The sequence below is a fragment of the Bicyclus anynana genome, chromosome 20 (genome assembly GCF_947172395.1).
Source record: "Bicyclus anynana chromosome 20, ilBicAnyn1.1, whole genome shotgun sequence".
Classification (NCBI taxonomy): Eukaryota; Metazoa; Arthropoda; class Insecta; order Lepidoptera; family Nymphalidae; genus Bicyclus; species Bicyclus anynana.
The window spans coordinates 5248962-5268565 of NC_069102.1; the positions used below are offsets into that span (position 1 = coordinate 5248962).

General features: G+C 37.3%; 1 protein-coding gene across 3 annotated transcripts in view; it reads left to right on the top strand.

Moving 5' to 3' along the window:
- Positions 1 to 19192, top strand: part of LOC112042920 (protein dead ringer) — a 186467-nt gene extending 167275 nt beyond the window's left edge. For 2 of the 3 annotated variants that reach the window (XM_024078123.2, XM_024078124.2), the window contains 6 exons: positions 6955 to 7138; positions 10473 to 10614; positions 12293 to 12497; positions 13534 to 13672; positions 14424 to 14647; positions 15531 to 19192. In XM_024078123.2, the coding sequence (XP_023933891.1) occupies positions 6955 to 7138; positions 10473 to 10614; positions 12293 to 12497; positions 13534 to 13672; positions 14424 to 14647; positions 15531 to 15658 (1022 nt within the window). In that variant the 3' untranslated portion in view covers positions 15659 to 19192. The remainder of the gene's footprint in view (positions 1 to 6954; positions 7139 to 10472; positions 10615 to 12292; positions 12498 to 13533; positions 13673 to 14423; positions 14648 to 15530) is intronic. The other variant, XM_052887712.1, reaches the window with a different exon arrangement.
- The last annotated feature ends 412 nt before the right edge of the window (positions 19193 to 19604 follow it).

Sequence of the window (19604 nt, forward strand, 5' to 3'; positions counted from 1 at the left end):
GTTTGTAAAGAGCCGTAGCTGGAGCGTTACCAACATAGGCGAGTAATTGAGATTGATCGAGTCGTGAATCGAGTGGGGCGGTGCAATCAAAAGCGTATCAGACCAATGAGGGGCCGGCGCCGGCTCTCCGTGGCCTCTCATTGGCCGATCGCAGGGTTGAGGCATAAAGGGCCTTGATACAGCTCTCGATAAGCGGTAGGCGTCAAATGTCGATTCGATCGATTATCGCCCGCGTCGTCTGCAGCGAACAGAATCTGATAGGCCGATTGTCTTCTACGTACAATAAGCGCATAATACACAAACTTATTCATGACAATATCGAATCTAATTCATTTCTGAAGCTTATTTTAGATATTATAGTACACGCTGAGGGTAATAAAGCCATCGTATTTCTAATCCGGCTGTAAATTTCGTCCGCTCTTACATTTGGAGGAGATTAGGGAGCAAATCATTCGTTATTTACAATCCTTTATCAACACCCGGGGGCGTCAGACTCTGCGATTTACGAGACTCGCGAGTTTTGCGCACAAAAGGGCTGAGCCTTTCTAAGCGACATCGAGTGCCAATAAATATCGCGCGAGGTGCGAATAATCGATACAACGCAACACTGTAACTATTGCGGTATGGGGAAAAGAGTTCATTCTATTCCAACGGTCATAAAATGCGAACATAAAGTGAAATTCATAATACATATTTAGTGTAAGGTTTCGTAGGAAAAGCAATAATTTGTCACAATTGGGCACGATTAGATTGGCTCTGTCGGCGATTGGACATACGTCGTAAATTACGGTTTAACCGGCCGAGTTGTGGAGATCGCTGGGTGGTGCGTTTGTCGTTTTGCGTGCGGTTTCGTTTGCCATGGTCGGGTTATGCAAATAGCGTTTGCACGGTGCTGGCCGCACGCGCATCGAATCGCGCGTTTTCCGCCGACGGGGGAGTGGGGGGGTTGAGGCGGTTAGTGGAAATCGTTATTGGGGTGATTGCTTTCATAAACAATAGCTTTTGTCCACGGTTCCTTGTAACACTTGTTATTTAGACGGACCGCTAGGTGCGTGTGATAACATGTTGCACGTATGTTGGTACTTAGATGCTGTGTTAGACCGTGCTTTATCTATCTCACTGTACAATATGGTGTTATTAAAGATTTGTTGACGTAATTTTGATTAATAAGAATAAGGAGAATTGTTTAATGCATATTCTACTCGCTCTTTTTAACATTTGTTAAACTGGTTTCTTGCATCTGTTTTTTATTTACGTATCATTTACATTACTTTACGTTACGTTTATATTACGTATTTTGGCTGGTGAATTGACTTCGGCCTTGGCTAGTTACCACCCTACCGGCCATCTACCATCAAACGATTTAGCGTTCCGGTATGATGTCGTGTAGAAACCGAAAGGGCTGTAGATTTTCATTCTAGAACTCTTTACAAGTTAGCCTGCTTCCATCTTAGATTGCATCATCACCTACCATCAGGTGAGATTGTAGTCAAAGGCTAACTTGTAAAGAATTAAAAAAAACGTACAATGGATGCTTGCGACTCCAATCTTAATTTCTATTTCTCATAAATCGCACAGAAACCTTGGATTCTTTGGAGATTAAAAGCAGCCAATGTTGCTCACTATCAAAACTCATCATAATCGGTTCAGCGATTTAGAGACCTTTATTATGTAAAGGTAACAGACAGAAAGACAACAAAGTAGAGTTTAGGTTAGTAGTTTTACCATCCTGGCTACCAGCAAGAAATTACAGGTAAAATAGATAGGTACCTAGTAATAGTTTCCCGGTAGTCTTACCAGGAAAGTTGACTTAGTTGCCCTATGAATTTCACGTTTACAGTACAGACAGACAGGTAAGTGTATTTCTTATAAGTCTTGCGTTTGTATATATACGTACCTAAGGATATGTCTTCAAATCATTTCTTAACTAGGTATTTTTTTAAGTTTGTTTTGAACAATATCTAAGTCTTAAACTTAACAAGGTGAATAATTTTTCTTTTTATTAACAGTGTAAGGTAATTAATTTTACTTCTTACAGCTTGAATATAAAGAACAAAATACCTATTAATAACACGATGAATTGATACACCCTGAAAAGAACTCAAGTTATGTTAAATATAGTTATGTATTACCTTGTAGGGCGACGATATTTGAACTTGGGTGTAAGTTGGACACACAAAATATCTTGAAAACTATTAAGGTACACTAACATGAAATCCTGGGCTCCGTGGCGCAGTGGTAAGCGCGGTGGATTTACAAGACGGAGGTCCTGGGTTCGATACACAACTGGGCCGATTGGGGTTTTCTTAATTGATCCAGGTCTGGCCGGTGAGAGGCTTCGGCCGTGGCTAGTTACCACCCTACCGACAAAGACGTGCCGCCAAGCGATGTAGCGTTCCGGTACGATGTCGTGTAGAAACCGAAAGGGGTGTTTTCATCCTCCTCCTAACAAGTTAACTCGCTTCCATCTTAGATTGCATCATCACTTACCATCAGGTGATATTGTAGTCAAGGGTTAACTTGTAAAGAATAAAAAAAAGCTCGCGAAAACAAATACAAACACAATATATTTTTGCATTAAGACATGGAATTGAAAAACTCCTTTGACAATTGCTCAACCAGCCCCATTCTACCCTACTGTAATTACATAGTATAATTTAGTGAATAGATAAACAAAAAAAAAAAGAAAAACAACAAAAATTGAAAACCAACACCATACTCCATTAAACAAACACGAACCCAACAACAAATTGACTTCCACTTTATTTGCTCCAATTTGAAAGCATCACGTTGTACTTAGACATAAGCACAGCAATTAATCTCTTAAACGGGTGACGTTTGGAAACCCATCACCCCCTTCCTCCCCCACCTCCCCTGCCACCCCTGGATAACCGGGGAATGATTAACTGCAGACAGGAAGACGGATTGACAAATAGTCCGTCGGTATTTGCTAATGTTTCGCGTTCATCAATAAACGATCGTCGAGGTCACGCTTTTTATTGCAAGCGTGAATTGTGTTTTATTTTTCGCTCGTCGCTATTTCGGGCTTTTGTCTTTTGGACGATGTAATCGTAATTATAGACGCTGTAAATAAATAAAACGTCGTGTGACATACGTGCTTTTATAATTACAGCCTCTGCTTCCTTACTTATAGCTCTCGTCTTTGGCTCGAGCTGCAATATCACCTTGGCTGTAATTTTCAACATTATCACACTCATACCATAATGTACCTACTATTGTTTTTATTTATTACAATTTAATTTGTTTTCGTTGTAAACTTTTTCTGTTTGATCATATTTAATGTTGTCTTTTTATTGCAAAGTGTTTGGATTGTGTTTTGTTTTCGCTCGTCGCTATTCCGGGCTTTAGTCTTTTAGACGATGGACTGATCGTGATTATGTTTGTTTTTATTTATTATAATTTAATTTGTTTTCGTTGTAAACTTTTTCTGCTTGATCATATTTAATATTGACTTTTTATTGCATGCATGTTTTAGCTCGTTTGAAGCTATTTCGGGCTTTAAAATTTTGGCAATTGAGGTGATATAGGTACAGAATGTTCCGTAATTAATGGATAATACGCAAATGGTAGATACACCACTTAATTATGTAAAACTAATTTGAATAGCTTTCCAAAAATCCTGAGGGTGACCAAGTTATATTTTTTTTTCGGATTTTTCAAACTTTTCTTTCTTGAATCAGTTTTTTCTATGCTGTAGCTGTTATAATTAAGATTTTTAAAATTTGATTTTTGTTAAACATTGCAGATTAAATTACCTATGTAATAAACTACTTTTGTAAATAATGTTTTATTTGTTTTGTAGAAGAAGCTTTGAATGCAATATTTTTTTTCTTTCATTAAGATGACTCGATTTAAAAAAAAATGTCCTGTAAAAAAAAAATATGGTGCTGAAGTGTACTATTATTTTAAAAACTTGTACAGAGGTTTATAAATTGCTGAGAGGTTTATAAAGTGCTGAATTTTCAATATAAGATTTTTTTTAAAGTGTGCTCATTCCAGCTTTTACCTTTAAAAATGTTTTATAGATAGATATTCTTTATTTGCACACCATAAAGACAAGTGAAATAAAACCATAATAAGAAGAGATCAGCATACAAAAGGCGGCCTTATCGCTAAGTATAGCGATTTCTTCCAGATTATTATAATATCTGCCTACTTGCCTAAGTTTACTAATGCAGTCGTTTGTTACTTGTTACGTTTTATTATTATTATTGGATACAAAACAAGAAAGTTACAAGTATTTGTATGTTTTCTCATCAATAGGAACGGAATGCGTTAACTATGCGTTACCCGTACATATTACGCAACGCGCCCCGAGATGTGTTGTCTATTCTTCAACACGTCATTACTGCGTTAACCGCCGAATCATTGTAAATCAACTATGGAACAGACTGCGACAGCCAGACATACCTACATCATCGTATGAAAAACTTTCAGCCTATACCTACTCACTATATAAGCTAAAAGTCAGGGAAGCACGGTTGCCAATTTTTTTTTATTCTTACCTAATGGTAAGTGATGATGCAATCTAAGATGGAAGCAGGCTAACTTGTAAGGAGTAAGATGACAATCCACACCCCTTTTCGGTTTCTACATGACATCGTACCGGAACGCTAAATCGCTTGGAGTTTGTGCTGTGGTTTGGAAGGTTTTATGGATCCAGACCCTTAATTGTCCAAGTATAAAGCGTATTATTTTATATATTCATCTGAATAATATGAGGAAACATATCCACAGTTGCCAGTCACTTAGCCTCCAAACTAGGCTTCGATAATGAAACTTTAAGTGTCTAGCGAATATTGTTATGAAGCTAAGGGTCTGGTGGAGTCATAATTCCTTATGATCCGTATCGTTCACTTTAGAGATACCAGAATGAACCCTAAGAAGGATCCTGCATTGGAGATAAAATTTTCCATTTTGTACTCATGATAAACACATACATAATATGAATAACGTGTTTCATACTTGCTTATCTTGAAATCTTTGATACCAAAGCCCCCACTTAGTCCACCACGGTCCAAACTCCATAATTGGCCACCGTTACATTACCTATGGAAGGTGCATAATGGGTTGAAAAATCTCAGCCCTAAAAATTGAAGTATGTCTGGCTATCGCAGCTCGTTCTACGCAAACAATCGCGTATTTTCCGCGCTCTATACTAGCTGGCTGAACTAAATCCGTACCACAAAATATAGGATTAGTGCTGTCCGTACGTAACGCGTCGTAAACGCGCGATCTGACGCTCTCCTACATAAATCATACGATCGGGCAATGCGTTCCGATTTACATGCTAGTGATTTTATGACTAGTGTTGTCCCTGTACTAATGTAAATAACTTTTTTTATTTTTTTAATTGACTTCAGGGGTTCTGTAGTCGTTTCATATATATAAGATACGTTTGAGTATTAGGGAATGGTTTTTATTTATTTAAATGATGATATTTTTAGGTAGGTTCAAATGTTACATACTTTTGATGAAGTTAGTGGTTTCAGAACGTTCTTTCTTGTCAGCTTTTCATAGTAGAATCCGAAGCCATCCAAATCTCTAAGAGTTACTATACCTATACAACATATGGATTCGAAATCGAAGTAAAATAAATTGATACTAATTACTGTTTAAAATTTATTACGGTAAATTTTAGTCAGATATCCGTATAAAAAATGGATTTACCATAGCGGAAGAAACAAAATAGTTGGAACTAATTAACAATAGTATTATTAGAAAAATTGTGATGTTATCATGAACATTGTTTTCAGTATGGATATTTAAATACTACAATAATAGTAAACGTTTTCATAATTATTTGTTATACCAAAATGTTAGCTAAAAGGCCCATACACTTATAGCCTACTAGCTGACGCCGCGCGGTTTCACCCGCGTGGTTCCCGTTCCCGTAGGAATATGGGGATAATATATAGCCAATAGCCTTCCTCGATAAATGGGCTATCTAACACTGAAAGAATTTTTCAAATCGAACCAGTAGTTCCTGAGTTTAGCGCGTTCAATCAAACAAACAAACATACAAATTCTTCAGCTTTATAATATTAGTATAGATGATTTGAGTATCAAATTAATATTGACAAAACTATTCCATTTGATCACGTGTCCAGAAGATTATTTTTTAACTTGGGAAATTCACGCTTTTAAACAATATAAAATACCTACTTAATTATAATGTATAACAATCAATTTATTTTCACTACGTAACATAAATGAGATGTTCATTAATTTATTTGGAAACCATTCTGTGTCTTCTAGTAATAAATGAGACTTTGTCGATAAATAATTTGAATTCATTAAGTTTGTTAGTAATTTAAAGTTATTTGTACCACAAGAACTTATTATGCCAATCACTTGCGTTGATGCAATTTTTGGTTATTCGCAGAAAACCTAAATTAATAGTTATTTTATAGATGTGATTGTTGACAACACTAATTGCTACTTTACGCTTATACGCTTAGCTTAAAGGGATTTACTGCTGTAAATAGAACAAATATGAAAATATGTTGTATCATAACAATTTTTATTTGTACGGACCCGGTCAGGCTTCGCTTTGACTTATGTGCACTTCTTCCCTATCCCTACTCTAACCCTACCCTACCCCTCCCTACCCCTACTTCTTCCGCTTGACTTTAAACATTTGTATGAGAAATCCGCTTGACTCTAAAACATTTGTATGGGAAATAGAAAACGGTTGTTTTTATGGTTTTCCCGGCAATTATTCTGATTTTTCTCACCTTTTAAACCTTCTCTATACCTCCACGAACATTTCAAGACCAAGATGAGATAAATCCGTTCAGCCGTTCTCGAGTTTTAGCGAGACTAACGAACAGCAATTCATTTTTATATATATAGATAGATATCTAAGAAATATTCTTTTACATTTTTTGGTTTGTTATATTATCCATCTAATTTTGCTTTATATTGTTCCAGGCACACCAATCAACCGGCTGCCGATCATGGCCAAGTCGGTGCTGGATCTGTACGAGCTGTACAATCTGGTGATCGCGCGCGGCGGCCTCGTCGAGGTCATCAACAAGAAGCTGTGGCAGGAGATCATCAAGGGCTTGCGGTTGCCTTCCTCCATCACATCGGCCGCCTTCACTTTGCGCACACAGTGAGTGTCTATGCCTCATTTTTAGCAAATTTACTACTTTAGCAAGTTGTACTATGCGCTGATTATCTGGCACTATAGGATGTGCGGGCGCTGCTGCTGCATCAGCAAAAACCCTCAAGCGGCGCAAATATAGCAATCTCGTCGGAGATTGCATATTTGAGCCGTTTGCAGTCGAAACACTAGGACCGTGGGGTCCGAGTACACGCTTTCTTTACAAAGAAATTGCAAAGCGCTTAATCGACACCTCTCGTGACCAGAAGGCTGGCCTATATTTAGGCCAAAGAATTAGTATTGCCATACAACGTGGCAATACTGCCAGCCTTCTGGGCACTTTACCGATGATCGTCGATTCGGACGAATTCTACGACGCCTGAGGCCTTTAGATATAATTTAAATTTAGTATATTTCCTTTTTAATTTTTATGATATGTAATTATAGATATGTATGTACGTAGCTTTAATATAATTATAATTTTTTTTTTGGTTGAATAATAAAATAATTTTATTTTATTTAAATATTTATAATTCTGATACAGATTTCACCTTTTGTGTCTAGATCAAATTAAATCTAGATCAGCTCCTGCATCTTGAAAAATTACAGCGCTCTGACAAAATGGCAACAACGAAGTAACTTATGCCCTTCCATCAACGATAATTTTGTACTGATCGGTGTTGCGTTCCATCCAAACTTTCGCAATTATAACATTACAAAAGAATACGATAGGAGTCATAAACTTGCTTAACCTCAAACTTAATCCTAAATCTACAAATGATGCCCACGTTGAATGGTGGCAAGAAGAGGCTGATCTTTTGCGCAAAATATAACACAGTCAACATAAGATTTGATTGTTCTATTCAATCAATTTGTTAGCACAAAAAAATCTAGCTGATGCATTTGAATAAAATAGCTATCTATTAAAATAAATTCTGATTCTTGACAATCCCCTAGCTTTGAATGATAGATATATACCTAATAGTGTCACTAAAACAACATTTTCCAAGAATTTCTTATTGTTGTCACATTTAGCTGTACAAAAGAAAGAGAGTCAAGGTGTGGTCCGGCAGGAGCTCTTCCATATTCGACAGTATGTCATTATTTCATACAAACTCTCACGACTCGGAGACAAAACTGCCTCTACAATGGACGTACGTGAGCGAGCGACGCGACATTATGACAACTTCATAATTAATAACCTCTAGCTCATCTGAGCCGATATAATTTCCCATTTATCTCAAGTTCCTTCACCTCAGCTTTTGTCGGAGCGACATAAAGGTGTTATTCTAATTCAAACTGTGCACCGTTACGCACGACATGTATTTTGTACTCAACCTCCTTATTATGATTACTAATTACTCTGTTTTAGAGGCTGAGAATTTGAAATGCGCTGCTTCATTGCCGCCTTTTTCAGTTTTACTATGCATGGTTGCTGCTTATTTACTTAATTCTGATTTTATTACTTATTCAGTAGTTTTTAATTCATTATTAATAAAAAAATAAGTAACTAGCGGACCCGGTCAAGCTTTAATCACATTATATGCCCTACCTTACCTTATCAGCCGATAGACGTCCACTGCTGGACATAGGCCTCTTGCATGGACCTCCAAACACAACGATCTCTAGCCGCCAGCATCCAGCGGCTCCCTGCAACCCGCTTGATATCCTCGGTCTACCTAGTGGGGGTCGCCCAACACTGCGCTTTCCGGTGCGGGGTCGCCATTCCAGCACCTTGGGACCCCAACGTCCATCAGCTCTTCGAACTATGTGGCACGCTCATTGCCACTTCAGCTTCGGGACTTGCTGAGCTATGTCAGTGACTTATATGCCCTACGCATTGCCAATTCAGCTTCATGGTCAGGACTCTTAAGCAATATTAGTAACATTGGTTCTTTCCTCATCTGATTCTATCAATACGACAATCAAATCTCTTTCCATCGCCCAGTATTCATACATCTATAACAGTATTTCACCATGAGATCATTTGACTTTATGTTATCTGAATATTTCGTACTTAAACTATTAAGCATTGTCAATATATTATATACATTAGCATTAGCGTTGTATTCAACACTATATTATGTATATTAACATTAGCGTTGTATTCAACACTACATACGTACCTAAATAAATTACAAAACTATGAACGAGTGAAAACTCATCAAAAGTCAGCACAATCTAAATCTAAAGCAAAACATTAATCTTTAAATGTCCGATTGAAGATTGAACACTCTCCAAATGCTTTTGTGAGCGATTTCGGAGACACTCGACATAAAATTAGATTACGGTAATGACGAATGTCGTATTTTTAGCTTTCTCATTTGACAGACTTATGAAAAGGTAGCCGAGTTTTTATGAGGCGTCGGCCCGTGTGTCTTATTGTAAACCACATTAAATATGAGAACGTTTAATATGAGTTATGGTACAGTATAGATGACAATATGCTGGTGTAAAATTGACTCATCATAGAATAGGATTAAGAATGTTCTTTCAAGGATAGGCGTTTGATAATTGAGCTTGAAATTATGATTTATACGCGTCGCGTTTCGACCACGGTTGATAGGTACATTGACTTATTATCACAAGCGAGTTTTCAAAAGATCCCGACCATAATGCCGCAGCTTTATATGGCTGAAATTTTAATGGCTTTATTATTTATCACTTGGACTATTTTTTTTTCAATTCTTATAAGTGTGGCATAAATTCAGGGGATTCTAATAAAAATGACTGTTATGTTCTTGATGAGTGTACATTGAGGTATGAAGATTTAGTTTTACGTTTTTCATGTAAATATGTAGCCTTTACATGAAAATACATAGCTAAAAGATCGAAAAAAGACATACTTATACATAGCTGTCTCTATTAATTTTCCAATAATCCTTCAGCTAGTGAGTTTTTTTACAACAAAAGAACACTACAGTTAAAATTCTAGTTTGCAATCTTCAGATCATAGATTTAAGAGTCGGTTTAATTCTATGCTTCAGACTGAGTGGACGATGTATATCAGTTAGTTATCTTCTCAGCAGAACCTGCCTTCCGAACCGGTGGTAGAATCTTTACAAATAGTCAACTGACGTGTCAAAAGTGCTTGTAAACTGAGCCTACTTGAAATAAATGATTTTTGATTTGATTTGATTTGATACTTTTACACCGTTCTGTAAAAATATTTCAGCTAATAACATCATATAGACTAGACATACAAAAACAAGTGTTGTATTACAAATTGATCTTAACCCAAAAGACGATTCAAAGAAAAAAATGAAATATGATGACAAGTTATAATTTTTCATAGTGAGCTTGAAAAAAATTATAAACTTTGACACTTTTATTTTTTTTCCAGATATATGAAATACCTGTACGATTACGAGTGCGAGAAGAAGAACCTGTCAACGCGCAATGAGCTGGACGCCGCTATCGAGGGCAACAAGCGCGAGGGGCGCCGCGCCTCTGGTCAATACGACGCGCAGGCCGCATTGGCTATGGTGAGTTCATCATCATCGTCATCTACATTATCATTTTCATCGTCATCTTCATCGTCATCGTCATTGTCATTGACATCGTCATCGTCATCTACATTGTCATAGTCATAATCATCATCATTGTCATTGTGATCGTCATTGCCATCGTCATCTTCATCTACATTGTAATTGTCACCATTATTATCAACATCATCATCATCATCATCATCATCATCAGCATCATCATCATCATCATCATCATCATCATCTTCATCATCATCATCATCCATCATCATCATCATCATCATCAAGGGTGTCACCATCTCAAAGTCTTGGAAAGACTGAATGGCCCATGCATTTGCAGCTGCTTCTTCTTGCTTATCGAAGTATATTTCCTTGGCGATGTCCATGATAACCATTATCAGTCGATGGACTTATACAGCTGATGATGAGCCATGTTTTATAACTTAGCGTGGGTCTAAGTTCAAAATCATGCTAACCTAAGCTCCAATGTTTGATACAGTCACAAATCCATCAACTGTAAAAGGTAGTGAATGCTTTGTTTTGTGACTGGGATAGTGCTGTAGTTGCTCGGAAAAGGGATTGTAATTTTATTGCATTCTACGGCCCCTAAGTTCAGGCCGGAATTCAACTTATCAACTTAAACCTTGATAGTTCACTCTGAAGCTGCTACTATTCTGCTTAACCCCTCTAGTATAACCTAATCATCAATGTGGGGGAGATTCCCCCGGGGAGTGATTTTAGTGGACTGTATTTTAAACGAATGTAGGGTGCTGGTGGAAGGAGTTTATTCGAAGGTTTCCTTCATTCTAATGGGCAGGCTCCTATCACCGATACGAAGGGTAATTCTAACAAACCACCTACCTTTCGATGATCTTCTTGAGCCCTGCTGCTGGAGTCCAGCTCCCACGCCGACACGTGTTGACGCGCACACGCACTTGGCCGCGGCCTTTTTACACCGTGTCTTTTTATTACAAGATCAAACGATGTCAAATATTAAATAATATCGATGATTATATTGTCACCCGAATTGAACGCCCGTTCCGAATAAACGGGCAGCGAATACGAAGCGAAAAAATGTCCGACGAATAGGCGAAAGGTTGACAATACAATTGGCGAGCGACTGACGACAGGGCGCTCACAGCTCCGAGCGCGGTGAGGCAGTCTGTCGAATACCCTCAAAATCGGCGACAAAAGTACCCACCAAAATTGAGGAATTTTCGAACTCCGAATTAATCGAATATTTACGAACAATCAACATCATTAACAGCCAATGGACGTCCACTGCTTAACATTGGTCTCTTGCATGGACTTCTAAACTTTCCATTGCCACTCTAGCTAAATCAGTGACTTTGGTTCTTCTGCGATTCTCCTCATTCCTGATTCAATCACACAGTTAAACTCTAAACATAGCTCGCTCTACTAGCCACTGAGTGACTTTGACCATTTTTATAATTAGCGACTAAGTCTCCGATCCCTAAATCATCTTTCTCTCATGTATTATATCAAAGTCTTCTACAATTACAACTTCTTTATGCCTAGATACTCCAAACATAGCTCGCTCTACTACCCGCTGATTGACTTTGAGCATTCTTATAATTAACAACTAAGTCTCCGATCCGTAAGTCATCATTCTCTTGACATTGAAGTCTTCTACAATTACCCTCTCTTTATGTTCCAGCCACCTCTAAACAGAATGCCGGCGTCTCTCGCGCAGTTGTCGCAGCACATGCAGCCGCTGTCGCTGTCGCTGGGCGGCGGGGTGGGCCTGCCCCGTCTGCCGCCGCTGCCGCCGCACGCGCCGCACATCACGCCGCACGACATAGAGTACCGCGTGCGCGAGTACATGAAGATGATCCAGCAGCAACGCGAATTGATCCGCAACGGTGAGCTTCATCTAATCCTTTTGAATTATTTCACAAGAATCTTCTATCTTAGATGATCTTGGATGATAAATCACGTCATCACAATCAAGTCCACAAGTCTTTACGGCGAAAGACCAATGTTTGACTTCTTTCTATAAGAACCAATCATACATATTCTATTATTAGTTGCCGCCGCGCGGATTCACCCGCGTGGTGCCCGTTCCCATAGGAATACGGGGAAAATATATTTAGAATATAGCCTTTCTCGATAAATGGGCTATCTAACACTGAAAGAATTTTTCAAATCGGACCAGTAGTTCCTGAGATTAGCGCGTTCAATCAAACAAACAAACTCTTCAGCTTTATAATATTAGTATAGATTCTCTACATTTATTTCTTAATTCTGAGTTTAAGGACTTTCAGCTTTTATACTTTTCTAAACCATATATGTGGACTGGATGTTATTTTTGTGAATGCAATAGAATTCTCTGCAAGCCTTGCCACCATTCCACGTGCACATGATTTGTATAGTTATTAGGATAAGTTAGTTTAAGTTCCTTATTGTATTCTCTCTCAATATAAAAGCCTAGTAATATTATTGAGAATTCATCATCAGAGAATTCATCAGAATCGAGTCAGGGCTAGAAGAACGTATACGGAGGAGAGAGTCTCTAAACACGACTCTCCTGAGACTTGAGGCTCGAATGGCAGTCCAGATCTACTTGGTATAAATCTTAGGGATACCATTTATGTAGTGATAGAATATCAGCGATGCTTGGCAGTTCTATTGATAGAACGATAAAGGAGAAAAAATACTCCTCTAATCTCACTTAGAAGCCACGTTCAGTCGTCATTATAAAGCACGCATTGAGTCCAAAAATTTTACCTTTATAGCAACACAGCACACAGAGTGACAAATCAAATTCGTGGCATTACACCAAAAAAGAGTAATTTCAACGGCTTCATTCCTATGCGCAATTATACCTTCTGGAAATTATTGACCAAACAGACCACCTTTCGGTGATAAGCCTCCTTTACAAATCTCCTGTTGTTATAGGTTCGGAGTCACCGCCGAGTGCCCCGATGGTGTCTCCCCGGGACGCGGCGCTGTCAGCCATCGACGTGTCGCGTCTCACGCTCTGGTCTCTGTACAACAACAACAACAACAGCCCTCAACCAGACCTCGAGCCGCAACGGTAAGCTCACACATAATGATATACCGTCTGAAAAACTTATAGCTTATTACGACCCTTAATACTTTGTAGGTTCGAATCCTAGGTCGGGCTTCATGGGAATCTGAGCTTTTCTTTCTTAGAAATTTTCAGCTAAAATTCTCAGTCCGGAGTTGGGACGTTGGTAGTGTTACCGTCCCCCGGAGAGCACGTTGAACCGTCGCGTTGGTCCTGATCATTATCATTAACATCTGATAGTAGTCGCGATTGAAGTGGCAATGGGCAGGCCACATAGTTCGAAGTCCCGATGGATGTTGGGTCCTAAGGTGCTGGCGACCTCTCATTAGAAAGCGCAGTGTTGGTCGACCACCCCACTGGGTGGACTGAAATCATTAAGCCGGTTGCAAAAAGCCGCTGGATGCTGGCGGAACTGTTTTGTTTAGAAGTCCAAGCAAGAGACCTACGTCCAGCAGTGGACGTCCATCGGCTGTTAATGATGATGATGAGTTAATTTAACATTATCACGCTATATCCATCAACCCGCATTGGATAGTGGCGGGTCTAAGCTCCATATCACCTCTCATGTAACCTGGCCCAGTTGTGGGCCGTTAAAATAGGCTGATAATGATAATGACTTTCACACTGCTAAGTATATTTATTTGATAATTTCAAATTACCATTTCAAAAATAAACTTTTCTTTTTTAATAAATAAAATACATTTTTTTTAATTAAACGTTAAAGACAAACATCTTCACAAAGTCTTTACCTTCACAGTGAGGCCTTAAACCTAAGTGAAAGTCCAAATTCAAGCATCAGCGGCGGCAAGCGGGAGGCCTGCCGCTCCCCACCCCCGCCGGCGAAGCGCCGCACCCCGCGCCCGCCCTCCCCCGCCGCCCCCTCCCCGCAGCTGCCGCGCGAGCCCTCACCGCGCACGCACGCGCATCTCAACGGCAACTCTAATGGCGTCAACGGCGCCGCCTTCAAAATCACGACGAGAGGTATGACAATTTCATTTGAAACTAATCTTTAATGAATCTTATTAATATTAATTTTTTTAATAAAACTTTAAGACTACAACAAGCTCTTGAACAAAAATTACCTGTGAAATGACCCAACGACCCAACACTGTATCCTGCACCGCTCAGAAATGACGGCATAGTGCTCAGAGTTATTTTTTGATATAGTAACAGTATTCTAAGCGTTATTCACGTTGGGCCATTTCACATGTAATTTTTGTTCTAGGGCTTGTAATCTAATAATTATCTGAACTAATATTCATTTTATTTAGATAAGATTTCATTGTTTGTTTGTTTGAAAAAGCTCCGAAACTACTGGTCCGATTTTAAAAATTCTCTAACCAATGGAAAGCTACGATATCGTTGATCTTCAATAGTGTTTTTGAAGAAGAAGTTTTAAAGCTTTTTATTGTTCGATTGGTTGCCACGTTACTAATTGTCTGGCGACATGATTTCTCGATAAAAATTAAAAATACATTTATGGTTTAAAATCATAAAGGTTAAGGGACTATAGACCGTAAAAAATATGCCACCGTTTCAAAGCCAAATTCCGTTTTTTTCCTTTCCTGGAAATCTTCTTCAGGAATACAAGATCTCTAGGCTAGATCAATAGAATTCTAACTAGGATTAAGAGAGGGGAAGCGAGAAAAATATGCAAAATGCTGATATTATAAAGAGAAAATATTTGATTGTTTATTTGTGTACATTGTAGCTCCGAAACTACTGAACCGATTTGAAAAATTATTTCAGTGTTGTGAAGTTACACTATCCCCGGATGCTACATGCTATTTTTATCCCCGTATTCCTACGGGAACTATACGGGTCTGCAAATATGAAAATCTTATTTTTGTTTTTTTTTTCACAGGTGACGCAAACACAGGAGACCAACAACTCGTGGTGTCAATTGAACTGAACGGCGTAACGTATGAGGGAGTTCTGTTTCCGTCACAAAATGGCAACGGTCAAAATGGCCACCGGCAAATGGTGTCTTAAACGCCATCTGTTGAGTATTAGGGTTATGTTGTTGAATATAATATACGCTGTTCATGTCCTGAATTACTTTGTAAACCAGTGTTATGTAAACTTTGTCTCAATGTTAAAAAAATGGGGGAAGCCTGAGTATTTTCGCCTTGAAGGATATTTAAAATTTTCAATTTATCCTGTGTTGTAATATGTAGTCTTACAATTTATCACTTTAGATAAATGTTAGAAATATCATATCAGTAAAAATGTCAAGTGAACTAAAAAAAAACCCGTGATTTTTTTAAATTATGGTAATTATTATTATGTTGATAATGATTATATATATTTGTTACATTTCTTGTAAACTATTTTCATAATTTAAATCGCTTTTATTTTACTGTCAGTAAAATAGCGAGAAATAATAATTAAAAATCATTATTAGTTTAATTATACACGTCATTGACTTTTTTGACTTTGATATTTAAAAAAAAACAGACAAACTTGTAAAGAGACAAATGGCTTGTAAGTAAAGAATAAAAAAAATTTGGGACAGAAAGTGTACGTTTAATTAACTCAATTTGGGTTACTTTTTTATGTCGATCATCCAATAAAGAAATAAAATCATTTGGTTCATCAAAAAATACTGTGTTTTGTCACTGCCTAGAAAACGAGAGTAGCTTAGTATGCACCGAATACAAGAAAAAATCATTACAAATACGTTTGTCCTTTATTTCGTTTACACGGACAGCCTGCAATGTCTAGATGTATGTATTTTAGGTAGGCTGTAAATTTGTCAGCCTATGCTTCTATCTAGTAAGTATGGAAGCCAATTATAGAGTTTGAACTATGATGGCTTTGGAAGACGGCAGGTTTCAAGGGTCCAGACCCTAAATTGTCTAAGTAAATAAATGTATTCTTTTTCGATATATCATAAAGAAATGTCCTCTAAATTCTTAGCTTCATGGCTGTGGCTAGAGCTCTATAACGGTGTTTTTCGAAGGGTTGTCGCAAAGCTAAGAGACTGGGGGCATGATTTCTCGTATTATACCGAGGAAAACATAAGATACGCCTTGTACTTGGACGATTGAAGGTTCCAAAATTGTCAAACTAAAAACAAAACATATTTTTGCTTTCTTTTTTTCGGAATATCATAAAGAAATGCCATCCAGTCGCCAAACACTTAGCTTCGTGGCAACTTTCGCTAGATACCGTAAAAGCTTGATCTATAACAGTGTTTATAGTTCAAGCTTTTATGGTATCTAGTGAAGGGTTGTCGCGAAGCTATGCGACTCATGGCCTTTCTCTTAATATGCCGAGGAAAACATAAAAATTTCGCTTTGTTTTCGGACAATTGAAAGTCTGGAAAAACCACTACAAAAAAATCTCGATAACCACCACAAAAAAATCTCGATAATTGGTTGGACCAATTATAGGCTGCCAAATTTTCAGCCTTGATAAAATGTTGTGTATCTGGCTATGACAGGTTCTTATTATTTTTGTGATTTTCTTGTATTTGGCGTTGATAACAGAATTTGTTCTTTAGTGGATGATTTGTATATTTATTATTTTACATGATTAACGGTCAAATGACAATTTTTCTGTAAATATAGTTTCGATATTAACATAATTATGTTACTTATTTATAATTGTGTGGAGCGAGGAGTAAAGTGCGGCTTGTTTGGTGTTATTTTATATGATTTTTTTGATGTAAATTTTTGTAAATATCTCGTGTAAATGGTTGTATTGTTTTCTACGCCGCTTTGTATGTTTGTGATTATTATTACGTACCTATGGATGGTTTTAGGTGTATATTAGATCATCTAGGACTTTGTCAGTATTGTATTGTAGCTTAGGTATTTATAGTTCAATGGAATTTAAAATATTTTTAAGCCATGTTTTTTATTGCATACCTATCTGAAAATAAGTAGCTAGTATGGGTGCACTTTGTAATGTTAAACCTTAATATGATTAAATTAGTTGTTTTTGGCTTGCAAAGATGAATCTGTTGTATTTTATTGGTTACTACACTTGGATTAAAAAAAAACCATAATTTTCTTTACCGATTTGTATTAAATACTTACTAAAAACTAAAAAAAATAGATTTAAAAAAGTCGATCTTACTATCTCGAATGTAATATCTATTAACTTTGTTATTTTTTAAATTGTGTGGGAAGCTTAAGCCGTTAAAATATATTCAAATTAAAGAATTAAGTCTAACCATCTTGTATCATAGCTTTCTCCATAGTTTAAATCTTGTAATGGAAACCAATTTAGTATTATCGAATAGGGCTAAAATTGTGTGCCTAGTGTGACTTTTCAATATTTTCATACTGTTACTATCACGTTGACGTAAACGCGAATGTATATGGAATTGAAACAGCGCCATCTAGTGGCACTACTGCAGTTGTGCAGTAGTGCCACTAGATGGCGCTGTTTCAATTCCTTAGAAATTCTGGTTTACGTTAACGCGATGTTAACAGTATCAAACTGCCACTAGGCCCTCTGTTTAAGACATTGGAATATGACACGTAGCCAACTTGTGACGTTATTTTGACAGTTTTCAAGTTTTAGCGAGATAAACTGCCCTTGAAAAATAACATTATATGACGTCACAAAATGAGGGTAATTTTCGATTTTAATGTCATAGACAAAGTATGACCATGTTTGTAATAATATAATGCACATTATTAGTAGACATTGTGTGTCTAACATTATAAAGTTTTTAATTGCCATTTCCTTAGTTAAGATTTAGCACTAGGTCTTAATAAAATAATTTAAAGATAACTTAATAAATGCCGTCTTAAATAACATTTAGGGGCGGAACATTACAAACTTTTTTAATTTTTTATAAATAGGAATAATGGAAAAAAAAATATTTATGTTCTCAGATTTATAATTAGGTACTATGACCATTTTGATGTGGCGCATCGTATTGTATAAGTGCAATAAGCGAAATCCAAAATAAATGAAAAAAAAAAATAATAATCTCCAATTTATTCGAATCGGACGTAGGTTTAGGAGTAGGTAAATGTAAAATTATGAGATGCTTTGTAAATGACTGATTTCAATAATTTACGATTAATTTAATGGATTTAATAATTGTAATGGTTAATTTGTACAATTCGATTTGTAGGATCGCAAACGTTAGAGCTACATAGCGGTAGTGGATCTTGTTCGGAAAAGGGCGAATTTTACGCGAACCATTTCGCACTAAATTCGCAAATTGTTTCGCTTTATAAGACCGGCTAGACGAAGAATGACATGCATTTTAGTCAGCCAGTCTTATTAGACTATATACATGCGTTAATTTTATAAATTCTTTGCTTGCTTGGAAGGAGCATTGATACAGTTTCGCGCGAAATTCGCCCTACGTACAAGACCTTAGTACATTCCTAATAATGTACAATAATATTGTTAAGAATAAAAAACTATCCAGCCCGGCCTACTATGTCATATAGTAATCGGCCGGTGGAGTTAACGATTTTCGTCTTACACCAAAAATTTTTTGATGTATTCAAAATAATATACATGAATAAATAATTATTATAATGACATATCAAACAAGTTTATTTTTTATTTCCTACTCTTTTACACCTACCTTGTTTATTTTTTTAACATATCGTCATCAACCCATATTCGGCTCACTGCTGAGCTCGAGTCTCCTCTCAGAATGAGAGGGGTTAGGCCAATAGTCCACCACGCTGGCCCAATGCGGATTGGCAGACTTCACACACGCAGAGAATTAAGATAATTATCTGGTATGCAGGTTTCCTCACGATGTTTTCCTTCACCGATTGAGACACGTGATATTTAATTTCTTAAAATGCACACAACTGAAAAGTTGGAGGTGCATGCCCCGGTCCGGATTCGAACCCACACCCTCCGGAATCGGAGGCAGAGGTCATATCCACTGGGCTATCACAGCTCCTTTTTTTTTTTTTTAACATAACTACTACGTAATTCCAGCGTAACTGAT